This window comes from Geotrypetes seraphini, chromosome 6 (assembly GCF_902459505.1).
Source record: "Geotrypetes seraphini chromosome 6, aGeoSer1.1, whole genome shotgun sequence".
Classification (NCBI taxonomy): Eukaryota; Metazoa; Chordata; class Amphibia; order Gymnophiona; family Dermophiidae; genus Geotrypetes; species Geotrypetes seraphini.
In genome coordinates this window covers 219,005,831-219,032,807 of record NC_047089.1, presented here as the reverse complement: position 1 = coordinate 219,032,807, position 26,977 = coordinate 219,005,831, and the positions used below count along the sequence as shown (strand labels likewise).

Genomic DNA, 26,977 nt, shown 5'->3' with positions numbered 1-26,977 from the left:
AATTATATGGCAGTCTGTGACATAAACATTTTTTTTACAAGTCTCCTGCATCTCCAGAAACTAGTATTCCACTTTGTGTGTTTTCGGAATTTCGATTTTGTTGTGGAATACTGGCCCTTCCCATTTGACCTTGTGTTTGCTATACTTGAGGCTCCCAGGAGGAGAAAATGCCCAAGTCCTATCTAGGGAGCATATACATCTGTAAATCTTGGACTAGAACAACAAATAAAGGAGAAGAAGCTTCAGCTTGAGACAGTCTATCTTGAGGGTGAAGGATCTCCATGATCACAAGCTATGGGATGCTGCGGATTGTGAGTTATAGGACAGAAGGGTGCAGCAGCCGAGAACTGAGTGGTATGTGGGTTTCACAACTGGACTGGCAAGAGGTGCTGCAGGATAGGAATGATGTGCATTAACAGTTGTATGTGGAGGAAGAGGGTTTCAATATTAAAACAGCAGGGACGTATTAGAACAGGACCATAGTGAACTGACAGCTTTGTGTTTTGGGGGGTGGGTCTTAGATCTTGGCTAGCAGTGGATATTGCATCTTTGCCCTGCCATCTCATTTGTGCCCCAAACTAGGTTTAATTCTGTGGCGTGTATGAGACAGAAAGAGGATGTTCCCCTTTTATCTTCCACCTCCGCATCACTCTCAGACACGCAGGTGGCAAAGTTGAAATCGTTACCACCAAACACTTCAGCTTTTCCTGCCCACATGTCATATTTCCGGCTTTTGTCTCCCCCAGTTTGCACTCGAGTAAAAAAGCAGAAAATTAACTATTCTCGCTCTGATTCTAACATAACCAGCAGCTGTCAACTTGCCATTCATTCCCAACAAAATTCAAAGACTCTATGCTGTGTGACTGAGACCTGCCACCTGGATTGTTACTCAGGACAAGAACTTCCCTCTCCATGCCGCCTTCAGATGGTCTTATCTGGAGCAGAAATATTACAGTGTCACCTGTTCTTTCTGTTACTTTTGTGTCATGTGGTATCTGCGTTTCTCTGTCAGCCCTTGGCCATCTGCAGCCTTCTGCAAGTTACACAGGAAACTGAATGTGGTCAAGAAGAAGACGTTTTTTGTTTTTTTTTTTAGACTAGCACGTAGCATATATTATCTAGTGCAGGAGGCAGCGAAAGAAAGACTTGGAGAGAGACTGAGAAAGCAGACAGGGGAATGCCCATGAGCCCATGATCATGGAAGACATAGTTAAACAGGGATTACTGATCCTCCAGCAACAACACAAGTTTGGGAAGGTAAGATGGATTTTTCTGTCTGCAGGGGCATATGGTTAAGCCTTCAGGGGACTGAGTGAATCCCCAGTTCTGCTGTGACTGTCGGATTTGTTGGTTTTTTTTACAATTTTATTTTATTTTCGCAAAATACGAGAGGGTGTTCAATAATTTATCTACCTCGGTAGGAAAGGAAAGAGTTTTCAGTATAGTCCCCTGATAGCTCCATATACTTCATCCACTTTTCCTGCGATGACTTTAACCCCTTTGATAAGAATTCTTCTGTTTGACCTTCAAACCAGGGTGTCACAGCTTCCTTGACGTCTTCATCATTTGAAAATCACTGTCCATGGAGAGATTTCTTCAAAACTTTGTGCAGTAAATAATCTGAGGGCGCCAGATCAGGACAGTAGGGTGGATGGTTCAGCTGATGAAACCCACATTCTTGGATGGCAGCCTGTGATTTTCATGACATGTGCACCAGCGCATTGTCGTGAAGAAGCAGCATGCCTGCTATGAGTTTTTCTCATCTATTCTCCTTGATTGACTCCCGCAAAACGATCATTGTGTTGGCACAACTCTCCCCGGTTATGGGTGATAGACCCAAGTCTCATCAAATGATAAAAAAAAATTCACTTTGTCTTCATGGAGCATCTTCAAGTTCTCCTGACTGCACTGGAGCCTCATTGCCTTCTGACACTGCGTCAACATTCTTGGAACCCATCTTGCACTAACCTTGGACATGGCCAACTTTTCATGAATTATTTTCCAAACTGTACCCACTGAGATGCCCATTTCTTCAGCTATTCAGGAAACCTTAGTTTGTCTGTCTGACAAAATTAAATCCCTAGCTTTCTTGCATGTTTCTGTGGAAGTTGCTTCCACAGGCCATCCAGTGTGAGGATCATATTCAATGGACTCTACCTCATTTAAACTGCTTGCTCTAAAATTTTACTTTGTAGGATGATGGGGCAGATGCAGTCATATGTTCATGGATCTCTTTTGACTTTTTCCTTTCTTTTGTGAGAAATTTTATCACTGAACAGTGATCCAAATCTAGCAGTTTCTTACTTGATTCGCACGAGGACTCTTCTGACATCCTGTCTCTTGGAATGTTAGACTCGCATTGAGCCGCAGCTGTGCATGAGCAACCTTGAGACATGTAGCAACATGCACAGACTTCTTTCAACACTCTTGCTATGTTCATGTTCAGGGAGATAAATTATTGAACACCTCTCATATGTAGAATATTTTGTTTCCCTTCCCACCATGGGTCCTGCATATCACCTATTCTCACTCCCTCTCCCATTCTTTCAAGAGACAAGGACTTTCTTCTGGTCCTCTCCTCCCCACTCTTGTGGTTGTAGCACCTCTCCCTAGTCTAGTGCTTCACTCTTCTTCCCTGCCCACACACAGATGCATTTCCTCTCTCTCCACCACCTCCCCCACTCCCCATGAATCCAGCAACTTTTCTTCAGTCCTCCCTCATGGTCCTTCAGACCTGATTGATTGCTTTGCCAGAGTGGACAAACGCACTGCATGGGCTTGCCCCGAGTCCTTCACTTTGCCATATCTTACCCACACGTAAATAGGAAGTTGCAACAGTATGAGAATGAGGCAGAGTGAAGGAGGAAGTTTTACACCCCTGATGCAGCAAGAGCGAAACAGAGATTTCCCCGTCGGGTGGGCTGATTTTCCACAAGGCCCGGGTAGTGACGCTTGTGAGTAAACCTGAGTGGAGACAGCTGGAACTTCTTAGACAGCTAAGTTTTTCTATTTCCCTTGCTCAAATTGCAATATTTCTGACTTTGCCTCTGGATTGCAAACTTTTTCCACACAATGTTTGTATGTGAGATTTTGGCGTGCTGATTGTGAGGTGTTTTTTTGGGGGGGCTGCTACTGTGCCTCATTTTTTTCATCACTGTTTATAAACACCAGACGACAATTTATATTTTCTGTAACAGCCCCACAAACCTGGAATGCTCTTCCAATTTTTTTACGTAATGAACAAGACTTGGTAAAATTTAAAATCCAATTAAAAACATTTTTGTTTAATGATGCTTTTAATACTTAATTTAATAATATTCAAACCAATAATTCTAATATTTTGTACCATTCGTTTTAATGTTTCCCCTTTTGTGTTTTTCCTATGTATCTCTTTTATTTGACAAATGTATTTCATAAACCCCTCTTACCCAATGTAATGTAGTTTATATTATTCATTGTAAGTATTTAAAGTTTGTATTGTATGTTTTCTTTTAATCATTTTTTACTATGTACATCACTTTGAATTAGATAAAGCGATTAATCAAGAAAAATAATAAACTTGAAACTTGAACTTGATACAATGAAGACACATAAGTGGAGGGGTTTTTTAGCCATATGAAGCTTAACTGAGGCTTTTTCTCCACTTTTTTTCTGTCTTATATTTTTTTCATACTGTGGATGTATGTGTGATGTATGGGTGGCCTTGTAGTGTCCCATAAGACCCTTGAGTGTTCTACGTAGGGCGCATTTTGAGATAAATGGAGATTGTTTGTGTCCCTATCCTTAGTTTAGTTTGCAGAGTGAAGGACCCAGGCTGGTCCAGACAGCCTGTTCACGCCGCTGCTACTGACAATCAGGTTCAAATGACCTGTGAGGGGAGGGCATGGCTGTAAAGAGATACTGTACCTGCAGGCAAGAAGTCCGGCAGAAGGGTGAAGCACTGGACAGGGTGTTGGGGGTGGGGGGGGAGAGGGATAGTTGCTGGACCCACAGGAGGGAGGGAAAGGGGAAAGGGCAGGTGCTGTATGTGGGGGGAGGGGGATGGAACAGGAGAGATGCTTGACTATGGATGAGGGAATCAAGGAGAGAGGATGGAGATGTCAGATTATGGCCAGGCTGGGGAAAGGGGAAGATGCCAGAATATATTGTGTGTGTGTGTGAGAGAGAGATAGAAACATGATGGCAGATAGTCCATCCAGTCTACCCATCCACAGCATCCACTATCTCCTCTTCTCCCTATTGGCTAAGGCTCTTTACACCTGCATTGTGATGTCATAGAACTTTAGTAACATAGTAACATAGAAACATCATGGCAGATAAAGGCCAAATGGCCCATCCAGTCTGCCCATCCGCAGTAACCATTATCTCTTCCTCTCTCTAAGTTTTAAGTTTATTAGGATTTTATATACCGCCTATCAAGGTTATCTAAGCGGTTTTTACAATCAGGTACTCAAGCATTTTCCCCACATGCCTATCCCATGCTTTCTTGAATTCAGACACAGTCTCTGTCTCCACCACCTCTTCCGGGAGACTGTTCCACGCATCTACCACCCCTGTAAAAAAAGTATTTCCTTTGATTACTCCAGAGCCTATCACCTCTTAACTTCATCCTGTGCCCTCTCATTGCAGAGTTTCCTTTCAAATGAAAGAGACTCGACTTGTGCGCATTTACGCCACTTAGGTATGCTTAACTGCAGGGCTAGAGAGGGAGAGACAGGGGAGATGAGGAAATGTTTCTTTTTGTTCACTTAGGCCCTCTTTTATTAAGCCATGGTAGAGATTTCTACTGCAGCCCAGGGCACTAAATGTTCAGATGCTGTTCCAACGCTCCGGGCCGTAGTAGAAATCTTTACCATGGCTTAAAAGACTTAATGACAAGTGAGTAATTTGAATCATGCCCTCTTTTCTTATTCTTTTATTTTCTGTTTATCATGGATACTGTATATATTATCTTTTGTTCCTTTTCTGGTAAACATTTAAATGTTTAGTTTTGTGTATTCAAAATTTTACAATAAAATTTCATGGACCAAACCCCCCCCCCCCCCTCAGTTCACTCTAACAGCACAGTTCAGGCCAAAGTAGCAGGCTTCCAAATCCCACAATGCCCAGAGCTTAACTTCAAAACAAAACAGTCTTTAAAAGGTCTTTATCTTGCAGCACAAACCAAAACAGCAGCTCAAAGTCTCTTGTAAGCGGAACAAAGCTTCCAAAACAAGAGACTGAGGCTTGCCTATCCTGCAGCATTGTGTTGGCCAGTGAGTTTTCTGAAAGACTCCCAAAAACCTGCTATTAAACCTTACCCCCCCCCACCTCATCTCTTCTTCCCACTCTTCCAGGTAAGACTAGAATTTCTGGACTGTGTTTTTAAAGGATTCACTTCCCAGGTAGGGAAGTGGCTCCATATGGCTCCAGAAAAAGGACGGATTGAGACACCCATCGAAAGCAATGGAAGTAAAACCCAGGTGTCTCAATCTGTCCGCCTTTATTTTGGATTCCCAAGGCAAAACGGGGATAAATCAAACACTATAAACCCAAGTGTATAGTGCTATAAATAGATCAAGTGAATTAATATATCAAAATATTCACAGCATTTACTAAGTCACACTTAAGCTCAGAGAATCGTTACAAGGTAAAAACACCCTGTCAGCGAACTAGAAAGCCCACCTTTGAAAACGGCTCAAGTTCTCAATCAGTGCTTGTTATCAAATTTCTTAATACAGTAATCCCCTGATATTCGCGGGCGTTCCGTTCCAGGAATCCCAATGAATCTTGAAAAACCGCAAATACAGTTTTTCGTGGGGGGAGACTGGAGAGGGCAGCGGGAGAGACAGTAGAGATCAGCCAGAGCGGCGGCGAGTGAAGGAAACCACTCGCTGTATGCTCCGACCGCCTCTTCCTGCACTAAAGTCGGGCCTTACCAATCAGGAGCTGCGTGTCAAAGCAGCTCCTGATTGGTAAGGCCTGACTTTAGTGCAGGAATAGTCAGTCAGAGCATACAGCGAGTGATTTCCTTCACTTGTCGGCGCTCCGGCTGCTCTCTCCTGCCTCTCCAGCTGTTCTCTCCTGGTCAGTGGTTCACGGTCGGAAAATACTGCCTACCGCCGACCGCGAATGACCGGGGGAACACTGTATATTTAAATAGAAAGACAAAAAGTCAAGTCACCACATCAAAAAGTTAAAAAAATTTAAACTTAGCTGCATGTGAACGTATGATTAAGTACAAATGGATCTCAGGTCCTGACGCGTGTTGCAATCAGATCTTCAGAAGACCCTGATTGATGCAGGCAAAATAGCTCACATTTCTTTCTGTTTCTGTTCTCCCACTTCTCTTTCTGCTCAAGACGCTGACAGGGTGTTTTTACCTCGTAATGGTTCTCTGAGCACAATACAAGTGTGACCTAGTAAATATTGTGAATATTTTGATATATGCCCAGATCTTCTTTTTCTGGAGCCATATGGTAACTGTCTAGGGCAGTGTTCTTCAACCACCGGTCCATGGACCTGTGCCAGTCCACAGAAATTTCCTGCCAGTCCACAGGGCCAGCATGTGCATCAGGCCCAAAACAGTGTTCTTTAACCGCCGGTCCACAGTGCGATCGATGCGGCGTTATCTTCGAGTCAGCTCCCTCTTCCTCACTGATTCAATGCACAAAGCCAAGGGCAGTAGCTCCTACGGGCATCCTGCGCCTGAACCGGAAGCCTTCTCTCTGACGTTGCAACGTCAGAGGGAAGGCTTCCAGATGAGGCACAGGACGTTCAAGGTGCAATTAGTACTATTATAGGGGCGGGGTCTGGGGTGGAGATTGGGTAGAGATGGGCCACGACTTAGCCCAGTGTTCTTCAACAGCCGGTCCACGGACCGATGCCGGTCTACAGAATAATTCTTTTATTTCTGCCGGTCCATAGGTGTAAAAGGTTGAAAAACACTGGTCTAGGGAACCTGACTGAACTCTGCCTCCCAGGGAATCCTAATATTCCAGCCCAGCTTCTGCTCCCAAAGGACTCAACATTCTCCCCCCACTTGCAGAGAACAAAGCTTCAAGAAAGAACATAATATTCAGAGCTATTATTTACAGAGGGGGAAATTCTACAAATGGCGCTTACACTCTGGCACTGGTACGCGCCCTACCGGCACCTGTTAAGAAATGCCATTTAAAATGGTGAAAAATGTTAAAATTAAAGTGCTTACAAAAGCTGCACTGGAATCATGCCTCTGTAGGTGCTTTTAGGCCACCTAATGCCATTAGGGTTAATGTCCGGAGGAATAGCTTCTCTGTGTCCCTGTTGGAAACCCATCCCTCTTATTTATACCAGGGTTCTCAGGGTCACACATTCACTGCAAACCACCACAGCAGAGCCACCAGAGCTATGGACATTCTGACTAAATTGACTTGCTCCAGACTAAGCTACAGTCATGCAAGCTCTTGCCCCTCCTTTTCTGACACTCTCTTTCACATTCAGACACTAATGGGCTACTACCAATCCCTTCCCATAAGAACATACGCTCTTCTCTGGACCCTTTCGAGTAGTACCGTGTCCTTTTTCATGTACGGTGACCAGTGCTGGACGCAGTACTCCAGGTGAGGGCGCACCATGGCCCGGTACAGCGGCATGATAACCTTCTCCGATCTGTTTGTGATCCCCTTCTTTATCATTCTTAGCATTCTGTTTGCACTTTTCGCTGCCGCCACACATTGCAGATCTTCGCAGTCCCCCTGTGTTTTCACTACTCTGAATAACTTCATATCATCCGCAAAATTAATCACCTCGCTCGTCGTTCCTATGTACAGATCATTTATAAAGATGTTGAAGAGCACGGGTCCAAGCACCGAGCCCTGTGGCACCCCACTGGTGACGCTCTTCCAGTCCGAGTATTGTCCATTTACCCCTACTCTCTTTCCTATGCTCCAGCCAGTTTCTAATTCACGTGAGTATTTCACCCTCGATTTCATGGATCGCAATTTTCCGAAATAGTTCATGTGGAACTTTGTCGAATGCCTTCTGAAAATCCAGATATACAATGTCGACTGGGTCGCCCTTGTCTATCTGCCCGTTCACTCCCTCAAAAAAGTGCAGCAAGTTTGTCAGACAAGATCTGCCTTTGCTGAAACCATGCTGGCTGGTCCTCATCAGACCGTGTCCATTAAGGTGATCAATGATGCGGTCCTTTATCAGCGCTTCTATCATCTTTCCCAGTACCAAGGTCAGACTCACTGGTCTGTAGTTCCCCGGGTCTCCCCAAGAACCGTTTTTGAAGATCAGTGTAACATTTGCCACCTTCCAGTCCTCCAGAATCTTTCCCGTTTTAATCTACAGATTGGCTATTAGTTGAAGCAGTTCAGTTATGGCCCCTTTCAGTTCCTTGATGACCCTCGGATGGATGCCATCCGGTCCCAGGGGTTTATCGCTCTTGAGCCTATCAATCTGCCTGTATACCTCTTCTAAACTGACCGTTAACCCTGTTAGTTTCCCGTTTTCACTTCCAGCATATAGCCTGATGGGTTCCGGTATGCTGTGTATATCCTCTTCGGTAAATACAGACGCAAAAAAACGTGTTCAGTGTGTCTGCGATTGCTTTGTCCTCCTTTAGCGCTCCCTTTGTTCCTTGGTCATCCAACGGTCCCACCGCTTCCTTCGTGGGTCATTTCCCTTTAATATATCGAAAGAATGGCTTGAAGTTTTTTGCCTCCATGGCTATCCTCTCTTCTCTCTCGTCTCCCTCACACCAGTCACGATTCTATTCAAAAGTAAAGTGCAGATTATTTGTTTTACTGTATATATTTTTATTTTATACAGTACACTACAGTATTTTGTATTAAAGTTTTTGGATTGTGGAATGAATTGTCTGAGTTTCTATTATTCCCTATGGGGAAATTCGCTTTGATATATGAGTGCTTTGGATTACAAGCATGCTTCCAGAACGAATTATGTTCGCAAACCAAGGTTTTACTGTAACATGCTTTTTTCTACCTTTGTTGTCTGGACATTTTATTTTTCCATCATGTTGGTTCCAGTTTCTCTTTTCTGCTTTCCTGTCTGTCTTCTGCTATTTCTTCTAGCAGCTGCTGTTCATTTGTCTTTTCTCCTCTGTCACTTTGTTCCCTCACTACACATACCTTTCACAAATTAATCTCTCCTTTTTAGCTCTTTACTCCCTTGTTTTCTTTATTGCTTCTCTGTTCACTCAAATCTCTCTCCCTTCCTCTCCTCCACCCTCATATCCACCCTCTCTTCTTTCATCTTCTCTTCTTTGTGCCCCAATTCCAACATCTCTTTCTTTCTTTCTTCCTCTCTCTCCCTTCCTCTTCTGCAACTCCATATCCAATATTTCTCCCTCTCTTGTTCCTCTCTCCTTGTGTACCTCTCCCTCCTACCCCACCTCATGTCCAGCAATTCTTCCTTTCTCTTTCCCTACACCCAAAGCAGTATCTCTCCCTCCTACCCCATGTGCAGCAAATCTTCCTCTCTTCCCACACATCCCATGCAGCCTCTCTCCCTTCCACCCTATCCCATGACTAGAAATTCTCCCTCTCTTTTCCTCTATACCCAATGCATCATCTCTGCCTGTCATCCCATATCCAGCAAATCTCCCCCTCTCCCTCCCACCCCATCCCATGTCCAGCAATTCTCCTTTTCTCTTTTCCCACACCCCCTCTCATGTCCAGCAATTCTGCCTCTATTCCCCTACATCCAATGCAGCATCTCTCTCTCACAGCCCACATCCAACATATCTTCCTCTTCTCTCATATCTCATGGAGCCTCTTCCCTTCCCCCACACTGCATGCAGCTTCTCTCTCTCTCTCACATCCCACCCCACATCCAGAATTTAACCTTCTCTTACCTCCCACACATGCAGCACCTCTTTCCTTCTCTCCCAATCTGATTCTTGCCCCAGCCTTCACAAATTTTCCTATCAAAGAGTTGCCATCAGTGGTAGTGCTTCCCACATGCTGCCTGTGGCTAACCCAGAAGCCTGCCCTCTGCTGGGATCGATCAGACAAAAACAGAAGTTGTGACGGGGGTGGGGGGTGATAGCGGCAGAAGGGAGGCTTCCAGATTAGTTGCGGGCAGCACGTGGGAAGCGCTGCTGCTGTTGGCAACATGTTGATAGGAAAATTTGTGATTGGTGGTTAGAGACTGGGTGGGCCCAAGCTGAGATTGGGTGACTCTGCGTCCACCCAGGCCTGCCCATAGCCATGCCCCTTCCCCCAGGAACTGCTGCCCTAGACAATGGCAAAATTTCGCCAAGGGAGACCTTTGAAGTGCTGGGGCCCCAGGCAATTGCTTTGCTTGTTCTCTTCCCTTCCAACCAGCCCTGGCTGGATTCAAATGCAGGGACTACTGGGCTTTAACCCAGTAGCTGACCTCTAGCATAAGAGCCAGATACTAAGACAGGAACTGAAGCTAGGCTGTGCGACAGGAGTCACACTCAGACTGAAAAATTGATATTTTTATCGCAAAAGCAGGAAGCTCTGGTTGTCTTTCAGAAGCAACAGTGCTAAGTTTAGCACCTACCATAGGCTCTTCATTTCCTGCGTGTACTTTGTTACTATGTGATATCAGAGCTGTTGCATCTTACTATTGGTCTGGCAGTGGGCTAAATAGAGCCGGAGGACAGGGCACAATGTCAGAATGTCCCGGCAATTCCCATAGAGCAGAGGTGGGAAACATGGTCCTCCAGGGCCACAACCCAATCAGGTTTTCAGGATTTCCTCAATCAATATGCATGAGATTGATTTGCATGTGCTGCTTCCATTGTAGTGAGAAAAGCAAGAGAGGCTCTTTAGATCTGCAAATAGTGTAGAATGCAGAAAAACACCACCTCAGCAGATTCCAGAGTAAAGTTCTCACAGGGGACGTCCACAGATGGATCCAAAATTGGCTGGCGGATAGGAAGCAGAGGGTAGTAGTAAAAGGACACTACCCTGACTGGAAAGGGGTCATGAGTGGTGTCCCGCAGGGGTCAGTGCTGGGACCGCTGCTGTTCAATATATTCATTAACGATCTGGAAACGGGCACGAAGTGCAAAGTTATCAAGTTCGCGGACGATACAAAACTCTACAACAGGGTCAAAACTTTTGAGGAATGCAAAGAACTGCAGAACGACCTGAACAAACTGTGTGAGTGGGCAAAAAGATGGCAGATGAGCTTCAATGTGGAGAAATGTAAGGTCTTGCACATGGGGAAAGGGAACCCCATGTACAGCTATACGATGGGAGGAAGGAAGGGTGATGGGGAAAGGCACCCTAGAAAAAGACCTGGGGGTATTGGTGGATACAACAATGAAGCCAGCGGCGCAATGTGCAGCGGCCTCAAAGAAAGTGAACAGAATGCTGGGCATTATCAGAAAAGGTATCACTACCAGAACGAAGGAGGTTATCCTGCCATTGTATCGAGCAATGGTGTGACCACATCTGGAATACTGTGTCCAATACTGGTCACCGTACCTTAAGAAAGACATGGCGATACTTGAGAGGGTCCAGAGGAGAGCAACTAGGATGATAAAAGGAATGGAGAACTTTTCATATGCCGAAAGGTTAGACAAACTGGGGCTCTTTATCCTGGAAAAGCGGAGACTGAGAGGAGACATGATACAGACGTATAAAATCATGAAAGGCATAGAGGGGTAGATTCTTCAGACTAGCGGGGACAACAAAAACAAGAGGTCATCCAGAAAAACTGAGAGGGGACAGATTCAAAACGAATGCAAGGAAGTTTTTCTTCACTCAGAGGGTGGTGGACACCTGGAACATGCTTCCAAAGGAGGTAATAGGACAGAGTACAATACTGGGTTTCAAAAAGGGACTGGATGACTTCCTGGAAGCGAAAGGGATTGCAGGGTATAGATAGAAGGTTACTCTACAGGACAAAAGCAAAAAGCATATGTGAGTTTTAGGGTAGGAGCACTTTCAGGTCCTGGACCTGAGGGGCCGCTGCGTGAGCGGACTGCCGGAAACAATGGACCTCAGGTCTGACCCGACAGAGGCAATTCTTATGTTCTTATGACTGAGTTTGTGGCACACACTGGATTCTGTTTGTCTGCACAACAGCCTGTCTCTATATTGTGACAATAGTGGGCATACTCATTAATAAAGGTATTTCTTGTGAAACTTTAATCTGGGATCTGCTGTTTTTACTGCATTCTGCTTCCATTGTATGGAAATAGATCTCATTCATATTCATGTGTAAATCTCGAAAACACAACTGGTTTGTTTGTGGCCCTGAGGATGTGGTTGCCCACCCATACAGCCTTGGTCTTCACTTCAGTGGCATAGCTACAGGAGGGCCTGGATGGGCACAGGACCACCCATTCTTGTATCTGGGCCACCCAAGACAATTCAGCAGTGGCCACCCTGCTCCCCTCTCTCCCACATATGAATCCAGCATTTACCCCCATCTGCGGCCTGGCAACTTTCCCCTCTCTCTAAACCTCCCCCTTCCCGGCATACCTTGGTTCCTTTGTAGTTAGGGGCAGTGATGTGCATCCATTCTCTGTGCCCTGCAGGCTTCCCTCTGCTGCATCCCAGCTTTGCTGACATCATTTCCTCTCTGATGGGACGCAGCAGAGGGAAGCCTGCAGAACTGGCGCAGGCAGCAGATGTGTGTCACTGCCACCGCCTGTGAAAAAAAACTGAGGTACCACGTGCAGGGTGGTAGCACAAATGTCAGATCCAGGGGTGGCGGGGCTGCAAATGCAATGGAGAGGGAGCAAGATGCAGGATAAAGGAGAGGGAGTAGTTTTGGGAGGCCCACCCAATTTAACTGTGGGACCACCCAAAATAATAGGTCTGGCTACACTACTGCTTCACTCCCAGTCCTCAAGGACTGCCAATAGGTTGGGTTTTCAGTATATCCCCCATGAATCTGCATGAGAGAGATTTTCACATAATGATCCTGAAAACCTGACTCATTGGTGACTCTCAAGGACTGGGAGTGAAGACCAAGGCCACGAAGCAGTGCTTCTCAGTCCTATCTTGAAAGCACACGTTGCCAGTCAGGTTTTCAGGATCGCCACAATGAATATATGCATGAGATAAATTTGCATATATGCAGAGACCTGGTAGCGCTCTATAAATAATTAATATGAGTACTGCAGTAAATTGATCTCAAGTGCATTTCTTGTGGTGATTCTGAAAACTTGGGTTGGGAAACGCTGCCATAGAGAGAAAACAACCGGATCAGGACTAGACCGAGCCAGTCTTTCTTTTGCCCAGTTGCAGATATGAAATTGTAGTTTCAGCCTTCCCTAAGAAATTGGAACTACAAGCCAATAGATGTGATGGGAGTAAAACCAGAGTGAGCTAATCCTGGACCTCCTGACCTGGAGTTATCTGAGCATGGTCACTGGGTTTTTTTTTTTTCTTGTGTGTGTTTGTGTGGTGGGGAGTGGGGGGGTTAATGCAAATATAAGAATGTGTTTATTTGTCAATAGATTGGTTAACATAGGTTTACCAGACCTGTGACATTTCCTCTTTTTAGAAGACAGTCTGGGTGTCCTGGACGGATTTTTAAAATGCAGCACTTTGTCTGGGTTTTCAAGTTTGGGGCCATGTCTGGAGGGCCTCCGAACATGCACGGGTGTGACGCAATGACATCATACACATGCATATGATGTCATCGTGTCATACCCGCGCATGCTCGTTGGCCCTCCAGACATAGCTCCCAGCTCAAGAAGAAGAGGTTTGAGGGCAGGGTTGGGGCAAAGCAGGGAGTGACTTGGATAGAATGGGGCGGGGCTGGGTGGAAATGAGTGGGGCTGGGGGGCGGGGCCATGTGTCCGAATTCTAGTGTTTCAAAATCTGGTAACCCTAGGTTAACAATTAGCCCAGCTGCCCTCATCCACTGGGGCCTCTCATCGGAAGAAAACGTTTATTTCTTGTTTGTCTGTCTTGCCTGTTTAGATTGTAAGCTCTTTCGAGCAGGGACAGTTATCTTACTCTTTGTGACTCTGTACAGCGCTACAAGCATCTGGTAGCACTATAGAAATAATTAATAGTAGTAGTAGTAGTAGTATTTCCTGAATCAGTGCTATGCCTTTGAAATGTGGATCCGATCATATACTTGGGGGCCAATGCAACAAAGTGCACTAAGCTTTGTGCACAATTTTCTGCACCATTGTGGGCACTCTGTCTTAAAAAAGATTTTTGTGCACGAGCTAACTGTGCTCAAAGACTGTCTCTGACACCAGTGCACAGCTAATTTAAATCCCATTTTAACGAAGATATTAGCTGCTCATCACAGATGCGAAGAAGCGCATTGAAGACCAGAAGGCTGAGCCCACAAGGATTTCTAATGCTGGGGCTTCAATGCAAGGGCTGAGGAAGAATAAAAGATTATCTTGTTCTTGAGTGCTCAGCATTAAGAGTTTCTTCTCTTTACTGTGAACATACGAGGGGGTGCTGAAAAGTTCTCAGCCCAGCCAAGAAGAGAATGACGCACCGTAGATATGGTTTAATCAATGATCTGAACCAATGTCGAAACAGAATTTCGTTTCTGCAAATTGACACTTAACAAAATAAGATAACACTCTTTTCAGCTACAGTGGCAACATAACACTCAGAATTTAGGAAGTTGGTTGGTTGGGCTGAAAACTATTCAGCACCCCCTTGTAAGTGATAAAAATAAGCAAAGCATAGGGCAATCAAGCCATTATGACATCACTGATGAGGTTGGCTCTTATTGGTGGAATGAGGCATTATGACATCACAATCTCAGCTCTGTTCACCAAAGACTGAAAGTCTTCACACTACGAGGGGGGTGCTGAAAAGTTCTCAGCTCAGCCAAGACGAGAATGACCTAGATGTGGTTCAATCTATGACCTGAATAGAATTTCATTTGTGCAAATTGACACTTAACAAAATAAGATAACACTCTTTTCAGCTACAGTGGCAGCTCAGAATTTAGGAAGTTGGTTGTTTGGGCTGAGAACTAATCAGCATCCTTTTGTATGGTAGTTGCAACTATTTTCTGGCTTCCTTGAAGAGAATGGGCTAAAAAAAAAAAAATGAGACTGAGCTGAGGGGGTTGTGTGCTGGCAAAAAGCATACAGTGCTAGACTGCTGACAAACTGATGTTGCAAAAATTGAACTGGGATTCAGAGTTGAACACGTATACAATAGGGCAGTGTTTCTCAACTTCTTCAAGCCAAGTACCCCCTAAGCCTAACAAATACCAACTGAGTACCCCCGCTCAAGCCGACATGCTCCATCAGCAGCAACTCTGCGCAGGGACAGGCCAGGGCACGTGAAATGACTTAAATGCTGCACGTGGCCGGCTCACAAGCTTTCCCCCCGACGTCAATTTTGATGTCGGAGACAAGGTTCTGAGCCAGCCCTGGCACGTCTCTGCGTGGAGTTGCTGCTGCTGGAGAAGGGGTCATGCACTGGTCCCTCTAAAACAGGGGTGTCAAAGACCCTCCTCGAGGGCTGCAATCCAATCGGGTTTTCAGGATTTCCCCAACGAATATGCATGAGATCTATTTGCATGCACTGCTTTCATTATATGCTAATAGATCTCATGCATATTCATTGGGGAAATCCTGAAAACCCGATTGGATTGCAGCCCTCGAGGAGGGACTTTGACACCCCTGCTCTAAGATGAGCAAGAGTCCTTCAGCTGCATTGCCGCCAGTGGGGGGCACTGCTTCAATGCTGTATCTTCCATCACTAGGGACAGGCAAGTTTCCTGGAATTCTGCAGATTTTGCCTATCTCTCACTATTGAAAATGTGGTAGCGAAACAGCACCCTTTACTAGCAGGACTATAGGTGGAGGACTCCTGCTCAGCTTATAGGGAACAGTGGTCATGTAATGGAAATTTTGTCGCCCATGTTAAGTAGGTCCTCTGTTTCATGCAGAAAAATGTTCACATCTAGATGGTCCTTAGAGGGAACATAGCCGCAGACCTGTAAGCACATGTAGAAAAAGGAGGATGGATTGAGATATCTGTGTTTTACTTCCATTGAATGCAATGGAAGGAAAACCTGGATGTCTCAATCCGTCTTCCTTTTTCTGGAGGCATATGGTAACCCTATGCACATGTACCCTCCATTTTAGCCTGCATTTTTATGTGTAGTCTATTTTGCGTACTACATTGGGGAACACAATTGTTTCTTTACGCTTGTGTTAAGAAGCTGTGCACTGAGCTTAGCAACCGGATGCGAAAACTTTCATCTTCTTGATTTTCTCTTTCTCTCTGCCCTATTTGTTTCCAGAAATGGAAGAAGTATTGGGCGATTCTGTTCAAAGAAAGCAGCTGCTCCATTGCCCGCTTAGAGCTGTTTGAGGGCTGCAGTCCACCCGAAAAGGTGAAGAAACAAGACAGCAAGAAACTGATAAGGATGAGTGACTGTGTGTTTGTGGCAGAAGCAAGCGGGGAGAGCAGTCCCAAGGATACTTCGCCCTTCCTGCTGGAGACCACAGACAAGCTATACCTATTTGCTGCAGAGATCCCTGAACAGGTTGGCTGGATCAGCAGCCTGTGTGATTTGGCGTTCCCTGTGAGTGTCTCCTGGGTGTCTGGGGGGCAAAGAGATGCCAGTATAGGAATTAAATGCTAGAATATTAGTAACTTAGGAATACCTGTACTTTCCTAGGATCTGCCAAAATCATCACTATAGGAGCTATATTTCTCACCTCACAGTTTTGGACAATAAATTGCTTTGAAATGTACAGGCTTGAATGAGTACATCAAGTTCACCATGAAAATGTGGCAAAATTACACTTCATGTGAATTCTGAAGATGGATAATACCATTATTCGTAATAGAGAATGACACAGGGACAAATTTGTCCCTGTCCCCGCGGGATCTCAATATCTCCATCCCATTCCCATGAGTTCTGTCCCTGTCCCATTCCTACAAGTTTTGCCTTAACCCCAAAAGCCTCGGACACTTATGATTTTAAAGTGTTCGAGGCTTGCGCAGATGAGGACAGAGCTTTCAGGAATGGGGCAGGGACAGGGGCAGAGCTTGCGGGGATTGGGAAAATTTGCCCCATGTCATTTTCTAATTCTTAACATTACGATATAGGGAGAATCCATGTCACTATTATTGTTTTCTTTGGCATTAAGTCTACTCCATGCTCTTAACTATTTATTCTCTGAGTGAAAAAAATATTTCCTCCTATCGGTTTTAAAAGTATTTCCCTATAACTTCATCGAGTGCCCCCTAGTCTTTGCAATTTTTGACGTAGTGAAGAAAATCAATCCACTTGTACCCGTTCTACTCCACTGAGGATTTTGTAGACTTCAATCATATCTCCCCTCGACTGTCTCTTTTCCAAGCTGAAGAGCCCTAACCTTTTTAGTCTTTCGTCACCTTTATTGTGTAGCACTTGAGTGCTGGTGCCAATTTTGGAGTACCATTTACTGAATCCAGCCTAATGCGTCTACATTCTTAAACCTGGTCAAGCCTTCTTAGGAGCAGAAGGAATGAATTATGAACCACCAGCATGGCATGGTCCTAGTATACACTGTAATGTTGCTGTAGCAGTTGAACGTTGGGATCAAGACCCTGTAGGCACTGCGAGGAATGAAGAAGTCATGATTACCTGAAACATTCCCATGTCGATTAATAAAAAAGCTCAGTGCAAGAAAACTGGACATAATGGTCAAGGAGAAAAACACAAGAATTACTTCACTAATATAGCTGTCAGTGCCAAGAGACTACACTATGCAACCTATTTATTTATTTAATTTATTTTCCATCCCGTTCTCTTCAACAAGCTCAGAACAGGTTACAAGTTGAACATACATAATATATTACATTACATTACATTACAGATTTCTATTCCGCCATTACCTTTCGGTTCAAAGCGGATTACAAAAAGAGTTATGGAAGAAGGGTTACAACGTTAGATCAAAGAAGGTTTCCAAGAGAGGGAAAAGTAGGATCTGGGGTTAGGGAGGGGATGGTAAGAGGGGGGGGTTAAGCTTTATCATGGTATTAAGCTTTATTAAGGGATTTCTTGAAGAGTATAGTTTTTATTTCCTTTCTGAACATCTTGTAGTCTGGGGTTGTTGTCAATAAGTTGGAGACTTGGTTGTCTATCTTCGCTGCCTGAATGGCCAGTCATCCGTTGTATAGTTTTTCCGTTTTACTTCTTTGATTATATAATAGTCAAGATAGTTCACGGGTTAAACATATATAATGTACAATCTAAATTGTTGCAACGTGTCATGTTTATAATACAATGTGAACGTCCTAGTATGCCAAATACAGATGGTCAGGTTCCAATATACATTTCTCTTTTTAATAATAATAATAATAATTTTATTCTTATATACCGCCACAGCCATAATAGTTCGAGGTGGTTTACAATAAGAAGACAAATGGTAGTAGGCGAGGGATTATCTATATATATCTATGAAGAAAGTTCTGAAATACCTAGTGAAGTAATCACGAAGCAAAACAAAGTGATAGAAAGATACAGAAATATTCCCAATTGTATTGGGCACCACTGGCATGACTTAAAAACAATTTGGGATCCAAGATGGCCGTGGTATCCAGTTTATGAGAGAGACGCCGAGAATTGTTCCTGTTTCTCTACTAACTACCGCAATTAATAATGCCGAAAAGAAGGGGTAAAGGAGTCGGTGGAGCCTCCCGACGACCGGAGATCCCTTTGATGAGATTCTGCGGGCCTCACCGGAGGTATGGATTTGTCTGGGAATCGCCCGCTGTCGACGCCGGCGATGAGTGATGCCGTGGCGGATGACTTGGGGCTAGATGCTACTCTGAGCCCAGTCCATAGAGTTCCTCCCCCATGGCCACAGCAAGCAAGCTCTCCACAGGAAATGAGCACGTCCAAAGAGGCAGTGCTCCCACTGCGAGAGGCTGGTTTACCTTAGAGCTTGTCTTTGGAGTCAGTGGGGGAACTTGTGTCCCTGGAGCTACCTGTGGCTGGTAGATCAATGGAGGAGCCAGTACAAGGAATAATGGATATGAATCCGGCAGCACTACAAGACTTTTCTTTATTAGTAAAACCTGCTGAAGTTACTTTGGAGAATATTTGGGACTTAGCTGTAAACCTGGGGAAAACTTTTTCCCCAAAGGTTGAAGAGATAGAAGGAAAATTAAAAGTACAGCAAGAAGAAATTCTACAGATGAAACAAGAAATTAATCAAAGTAAAAGTGAGACTCAAAAAATGACTATAGAATTGAAAACAATAAAAAACTTTCAAGAGACACAAGTTAAAGATAGTAATAATATACAAAGAAAATTAGAAACTATTGAAAACTATAATGGTTTTAACAATTTGAGGATATTCAATTTTCCTAAAGATCCTTTGATAAATCCTCGAGATATGTTAAAGAGATATTTTCTGGATATTCTGAATGTCCCAGAACAATCATTACCTCCCTTTGTTAGGGTATATTATCTTCCAGAAAAAAAAAAAAGCCAGGAATAATCAGATCCAGAACAAAATTATAGAGACAAGCCCCTTAATGTTTTCAAATTATTGGAAACCTCTGAGGAGAAAATTGTGAAATCATCATCACTTCTGGTAACAGTTGCCTTAGCTCCTGATAAGGAATGGATATTGCGGTTATTTTTCAAAAACAAAACTAAAAAAATTTTTGAGGCACAAAATACTGATGTTTCCTGATGTCTCTAAAGACACCAAGAGAAGGCGAGAGTTCCTGCTGATGAGACCTGCAGTGACAGCTATAGGAGGAGTTTTCTTCTTACGATATCCCTGCAAGTGTATAATCAGATATAAATCCTTCAAATATGTTTTTTATGATCCATCCCAGCTGACTGGATTTCTGTCTCTTAAACGCCTTGATAAAGATTAGGTGACAGCAATTCTAATGAAGATAACCTCCCACCATTACAGGCTATTTGCTTTAACGTTGTTTTTTTTATTTATTTAAGTACTTCTATATTGTCATTTTCACTTGATTGAATCTTGGATCCCTATAATAGAGGACTTGAGAATGATAGGAATTATTGTTATTTTAAAATTTTTTTATTTAGGTTTCCTCTCTAATTCATACTATTTGTATATTTTATTTCTGCCATTCTTTCTGTTCAAGATGTGTATGCTTGGAAATGTAATTGAAAATTAAATAAAGAATTTAAAAAAAACAAAACAAAACACAATTTCAAAGCACACCTCACCTTTTAAGTTAGTGGGCAGTGATATTTATTATAAATATGTTAGATGGTTCGGGGGGGGGGGTTGTATGTGATTTGATGATTAAGTTTGTATTTTGTAAACTGCTTAGGTTTAAGCGGGTTAGAATTTTTTTTTAAAAATAAATCAATTGGTTGCCCATTTGGCAATTGTTAAGAAGAGCACCAGCTGTTCATTTGAAAGACTGAGATCATAAGCAACATACACTCTTCATTCCTGTTATGGTGCATGTAGAATTAACAAGCAAGCAAAAATGTAGAAAAATCCCTATGGAATAGTCACAAGTCCACTAGAAGTAGGGGTGAAGTTTGGAGCAAATGATCAGTGTATCCTTTGATGCACCATTCAAGACAGACCCTTCTTATTCTTCCAATGAATCTGTATTGCACCAAATCAATAGACCTGAGAGGGTTAGTGTTTCGGCTCTAATGAGCCTATTTCAAGTGTCACAATATACGCTTTGATCCCTGATGTAGGCTCGTTAGAGCCGAAACACAGACTGTGTCGGAACTATTCATTTGGTGCAATAGATTCATTGGAAGAATAAGAAAGGTTTATCTTGAGTGGTTCATCAAAGAATGCTTTGATCATGTGCCCCAAGTTTCATCCCTACTGCATGTGAAATTAACTCATTTGGAGATGCTGCCCTAGAGCCATTGGCAGATAACTGCGGGAAACAATCCCGTGTCATTATTTAGAGTCAATCTCAACCTCAGTTCTTCTACACCAGCATTCTTTAATGCAAGTTTTGAGGGTCAGTGGCTGTGCTCACTCATACTCTGATTCTTCCCTCTCTCCTTAAAGAATGACATGGAGATGGTTTCCCACGGTTATCTGCAGGGACGGGGGGAGGTGATGAATTTTGTCACCGTGTCATTCTCTAGGTAGGGTCAGTGCCAGAAGTTAAGGATCAGAACTGCTATGTGCTAGGTGATGTGAAGTTTGTGTGAGTCAATAACCACCTCTTTCATTTTTATTTTGTTTTTGCTTTTGTGTTGTTTCCTTTTTTTTTTTTTTTTTTTTACAGAGACAGGAGTGGAAAGGAAGAGGGAAGGATGCCCTTCCGAGCTCCTCACTCAGCATGGAGGATAATTCCTTGTACAGTGAAGGAATGACAGGTAGGATACACAAAGCAGCAGGGAGAGAAGCAATTGCAAACACTGCACAAAGCCAGCACTGGTATGTGGAAGCTGCTGAGTGATGCTGCTTTTTTTCTACATTGTGCCCCCAATGTATGGCAAATAAACACCCTTATATGTACTTTACAAAAGGCTCTGTGTTTGGCAGAGCCTTTTATGAAATGCATGGGAAATGTGAATGTCCTGACCTGAATGTCCCATTTCCCATGAGGTGCTTCTATGTAAAACGGGGCTTTAAGTATTTTTTAAAAAATGACATTTTGTCTACTGAAGAATAAGGTGGTGGAGGGTGGGATTAATTTTAATTATATAAAACTATAAGGTTATATTGGAGGGTGGGAGGGAGAAATTATATTATGAATTCAATGAATGTATGATTAATAAGTAATATTACAGTGTACAGTATATGTTTCTATTATAAATCACTTGTTGAAAGTCTGAAAATGAATAAAGAATTTTTAAAAATGACATAAAAGCACCTTATAGACTTACGAGGGGGTGCTGAAAAGTTCTCAGCCCAACCAAAACGGGAATGATGTGGAGCCATGACGTACTTTTGCAGCATCTAATAAGCAATAATCAGAACATTCAAATGCATAACATCGATATGACGCTAATGCTTTTCTATAATAAAACTTATCCTATAGCCGAGGAGTCAAATGTAGATATTAGGTGGTGATAAGATGGGTGGGTTTACACAGCCTTGGCTGGTTAAATTGTTATTCAGAATTTAACTGGCCGGAGGTTGCAGTGGCATAGTAAGGGTGAGTGGCACCTGGGGTGGTGCCCCTTCCCTTCCCCTCCGCCTGCGGCGCACACACCTCCTTCCCTTCCCCCGTACCTTTTTAACTTCTCCGGTGTGAGTAGCATGCCCACTGGCTGGTGGTCCTCCAGGACAGGGTTGGGAACCACTGGCCTAAAGTGTGCCCATGTGATCTCAGCATTGCACCTGCAGTGATCTATGCTTCACAGTCTATATGATCTCAATACTGTGTTTCCAGGGATCTGTGCTGCAGTGCCCACACGATTTCCATCCAGTGCTTGCAGTGATCTGTGTTGCAAAATCCCCTTGATTTCAGTGTGGTGCATACAGTGATTTACACTGCAGTGCCGATGTGATCTCAGCACTGCGCCAGAAGTGATCACATGATCTATGTGCAATGCATGCAGTGGTAGATACTGAGATTACTTACTTGATGTCACTACAGTGCTGGTCCATGTGCACTGTATGTAGTGACTCAGTTTAGTGCTACCACTTGAACAGAGAGTGGGGGGGCCAAGATGTCTCATATCTGGAATGGTTTTGTTTTTCAGTCATGAAGGAATTTAATGTGACGGTGAAAAAAACCTCAACCTCAGAGCGTTGTGGGTTCTGGGGTCCCTACATCTTGAAGACAGAGGCTGAGGCTCTCCAGCTCCATGAATTGAACACTGGGGACATCTGTGGCACATGGCCCTACAGATTTCTACGCAGATTTGGACGTGACAAGGTAATAGTCCCCTTATGTGTAGCGGAGAGGTCTAGGATCTGGAATTATGGAAAAAAGATCAATGGTTAAAGAAGGGGTTTTGAGAACAAAAAGGTTTTGAGTCCCCCCCCCCTCCCAGTCATAATTCCAGAACCACCTCAATGATTGATAGATATTACAACTGCAGGAACTTTAAGCTGTCTGAAGTCAATGCTCCTTAGCATTCCCTGCAGTGCCTCCTTCTGGGAAGGGCTGGAATTAGAGGAGCACACTTCATCCAGCATTGCTGCACAATTTGCTGTAATACCTCCAGAGACTTCGGTAACTCCCACACCATTGCTTATAATGCTACTTCCTGGGAGAGGCTGGGACTACAGGGGCCGTATTTAAGAAGACAAAAAAAAAGAGGACATATGGCTCTGCCCCTTGGCCTCACCCCTCCTCTAGGCAGTTAACTGAGGTCTTTTCTCCACTATGTACTAACTGGGATCTAAGGTATCAACGTACAGCTGCTGATGCTGGCTTATTCCCTGCTCTGTCCTGTCCCATTCACTAACCCCCCACTTAATCCCAGCCCTAGCCCTAGCCCTAAAATATCTCCTCACCTTGAGTGCCACTGTGGCACTGCAGGATCACATTCTTGGGTGCGGCAGCACAGACTGTCTTGTCTTTCCTTTTTCTTCTTCCCTCGGCCTTATGGTGTGTGCCATTGAGGGGCCAATGCTGCAGCAGGAATGATCCTAGTCAGCTGGTCCTCCCAGGGCTGGACTTGCTTACCTTCCCTCAGGCAGGCAGGCTCGGCAGATGATCAGAGTGAGGGCAGTGGCTCAGCTGCAGGACTCATTGGCCACTTCCAAAATCCCACAGGGGGAGTAGTGACAGAGTGACAGAGCAGGGGACGACAGAGAGACCGTGCAGCTTGCATTTTTTTTACTGGCATCTTCTTACAGGCTGCAGAGCATAAGCTAACCTCAGTCGGCACCACTGCACCATTCTCAACCCCTTCCTCTGGACTTCAGGTTTTCAGTATATTCACAATCAGTGGTATAGTGAGGGTGAGTGGTGCCCCACTCCCGCCCTCTATGCCCCCCCTGCTCCTTCCTGACCCCCCCTGCTACACACGTGCCCCCCCTTCCCCTGTATCTCTTTAATTTTCCCGGCACGAGCAGCATCATGAACTTGCTGCCTGCATTGTGTCTGCTCTCCCTCTGACATCACTTCCTAGGTGCGGACCAGGAAGTGACGTCAGAGAGAGCCGACACCGATGCGGGCAGCAAGTTCATGATGCTGCTCGTGCAGGGAAAATTAAAGAGGTATAAGGGAAGGGAAGGGGCGCACGTGCGTGACGGGAGGGGGGAAGGGGCTGATCGTCCCACCCTTTACTACGCCACTGTCCACAATGAATATGCATGATATTTGCATGCACTGCAAATCTAACTCATGCATATTCATTGTGGCTATCCTGAAAACCTGACTGGCTAGGTGTGCCCTGAGGACTGGGTTGAGAAGCCCTGCTCTAGGCTGCTTCCTATTGAGAGAGACTGGGATTGCAGGAGCTGTAGGCTCCCCCTCTGCCCATACCCTGAAATCCTGCACCACCTTCTACTGCTCTCCCTTTACTCCAGCTCTCATCAGTACAGTGTGCCCGAGCGTGAGAAAGAGGAATCTGTCATTCTCTGTATTTTTGTCTTTCCAGGTAACCTTTTCTTTCGAGGCAGGGCGCAGGTGTGCATCGGGAGAAGGGAACTTCGAATTTGAGACCAGGCAGGGGAATGAAATCTTCCAGGCCATTGAGTCGGCAATCGCAGCCCAGAGATGCAGTGGCAGGGAAAAGCCATTAAAAGACATTTACAGTACTGTGGCAAAACCGGGCACCGTCGGTGAAGAAAGAACAAAGGAGGCCAAAGAAGCGTCCTCAACCAACAACTGGCTGGAAGCACCAGGAGGCAGAAACCTCCACCCGACTGGGACCAGGTGCCTCTCCTTGAAGTCTAACCTGGAAAGCAAAATGGCTTCTTTCACATCTTTCAGTAGCTGCCCGATTTCCTCGGCCCATACCCTTCCGCTCAGGGAGAAAGTCTTGCAACCTCAGGACATACAGTGCTTGTACTCGGAACCACAGCTGCTGGCACCAAGAAACAGCAAAGACTCGAAGAAGAAAACTATGAAGCAGGACCAGGAGGCATATCTGGCAGAGTCAGAATATGCCGTGCCCTTTGATACTATTGCTAAATCACTAATGTCTACCAGCTTTGTCTCTTTCTTGTGTAGCCAAGAAGACCGCCAGCTTGCCCCTAAGCCTAGTGTCAACTCCTGTCTGAGCCCAGATGCCCTGTATGACAGCATCAATGAACTCCTCACCACAAGACAGCAACCGCCCACTGGTTCTAAGACCGAGAACATTTATGATGAACCAGAAGGGGTGGCTGGTCACATGGTCTATGATGAACCAGAGGATATTAGAAGTGAAGCGTGGAAGCTTCAGGCCACCAATCAGGAAATGGCAGGCCACGAATACCCCTATCACTCAGAACTGGACGACTATGCTGTGCCAAAGCCTGGCATGGAGAGCGTACATCCCAAAAAAGCAATCACTATACAAGGCAGGATGGAAGAGCAGGGAGATCAAGATTGGCTAGTGGAGCAAGAATATGATAATGTATTACAGTGTTTGAGGAAAAAAACTGGGTAGGGAGGAAGAGATGAGAGGTCCATGTAGCTCCAGTTCTTTACTGAATGGACACTGCTACAGACAGCATTAAAAAGTGATGAAAGGAGGCCTTCCCTCTAAGGCTTAAGGGACACACTGTGACTCACTCTGAAATACTTTCTCCAGTTTGAAGTAATCATATACAGTATTTTCTTTTTCCATATTGTAATTTCTTTGGTACACGTGCAAGATAAAGAGATTAGCTAGAGGGGAAAATGAATACACTTGATTCCTGTCTTACAGCACCCCTGTTATTCCAGTACAGAGGTTCCTCTCACATAGAGATCTGCCAATGCACCTCGTTCCTGCTCTGCCACAGCTCCTGCTATTTCAGTTGAGGTCTTCCCATAGCTCTGCTAAGACACCTCACTCTTGCATAGGTGTAGGAATAGGGAGACTGAGATGGCATTAAGAAAAGGAAGGCGAGATGGAGCAATCTTTCTCTCCCTCGCTCACACATGGGTGCACACCACACAACCCTACAAGCGTTCACCCTCTCACTTGTTCAGTGGAAGCTGCGGGAAAGTTTAGTTTATTAATATTTGATATATAGTACCGTACTTCAAAATACTCATATACATCAGAGTGCTTAACAAAATAGAAAATAAAATTCAACAACAGTTTTAACACGAATCGTTATGTGTATTACCCCCACCCCCTTTTATGAAGCCACATTAGGCTTTTTTATCGCCGGCCATGGCGGGAAAAACTCTGATGCTCATGTTTTTACTGCTGCGGCCAGCGATTAAAAGCACAATGCAGCTTCATAAAGGGGGGGGGGAGAGAGAGAGAGAGTTAATCTTCCATTTTTATTTTCTATTTTCTTTCTTGATCCTCCTTCAGTTTCTTTGCTGTTTTTATGTTCTTTTATTTAGGTTTTCAGTTGTCATTTCTTTAGTGTTTCTCCCTATTCTATTCTTTCAGCTGTTTCTGTAGATCTTTCCACTATTGCCAACTTAGTCCTTTTTCTTATTTCATTCTTTACTTCAATTTATTTTGTTTTTCTTTATCTTACCTGTACTTTTCTATTCTCCAAGGTCTCTTCCTTCCACTGCTTGGCTCCTGCTACTCTCATATACCACGTGCCTCTTTCCATCATTTCTCTTCTCCTGCACCCCTCTTTATCTCTCTCCTTACCATCCTTTTTCCCCTTTTCTCCCTCCTTTTCCATCTCCTCAACCTCTCCCTTCTTCCTTTTCCACCCTCATCTTTTCTTCTCCTTCTTTCCTTGCCTCCTCCGCCTTCCCTCCCTCCTTACTCTCACTTTCCCCATCTTTCCTTCCTCCTTCCCCTCCCCTTATGTTACTCTCACCCAGTTCTTCCCCTTCCCTTCTCTCCTCATGTCCTTCCCCTACTTCTCTCCTCACTTTTCTCTGTCTTTGCCGTAGCAACAGGCCATGAAGATTCAGCACAGTGCACAGTACTGCTGGTCCTTTGTCTCCCTCTTCCTCTTACGAGTACCCCTCTTTTTTTTTGCTGTGGCCCACTCTGGTAGGGAGAACAGAAAGCACAGAGTACTGCA

General features: G+C 44.4%; 1 protein-coding gene across 1 annotated transcript; it reads left to right on the top strand.

The window, feature by feature from the left end:
• The first annotated feature begins 1,191 nt into the window (after positions 1-1,191).
• Positions 1,192-26,022, top strand: DOK2 (docking protein 2). The gene is made up of 5 exons (XM_033950043.1): positions 1,192-1,257; positions 16,213-16,497; positions 21,165-21,255; positions 22,591-22,766; positions 24,442-26,022. The coding sequence occupies exons 1-5, from the start codon at positions 1,192-1,194 to the stop codon at positions 25,435-25,437; spliced, it is 1,614 nt and encodes a 537-aa protein (XP_033805934.1). The 3' UTR covers positions 25,438-26,022.
• Positions 26,023-26,977: the final 955 nt, after the last annotated feature.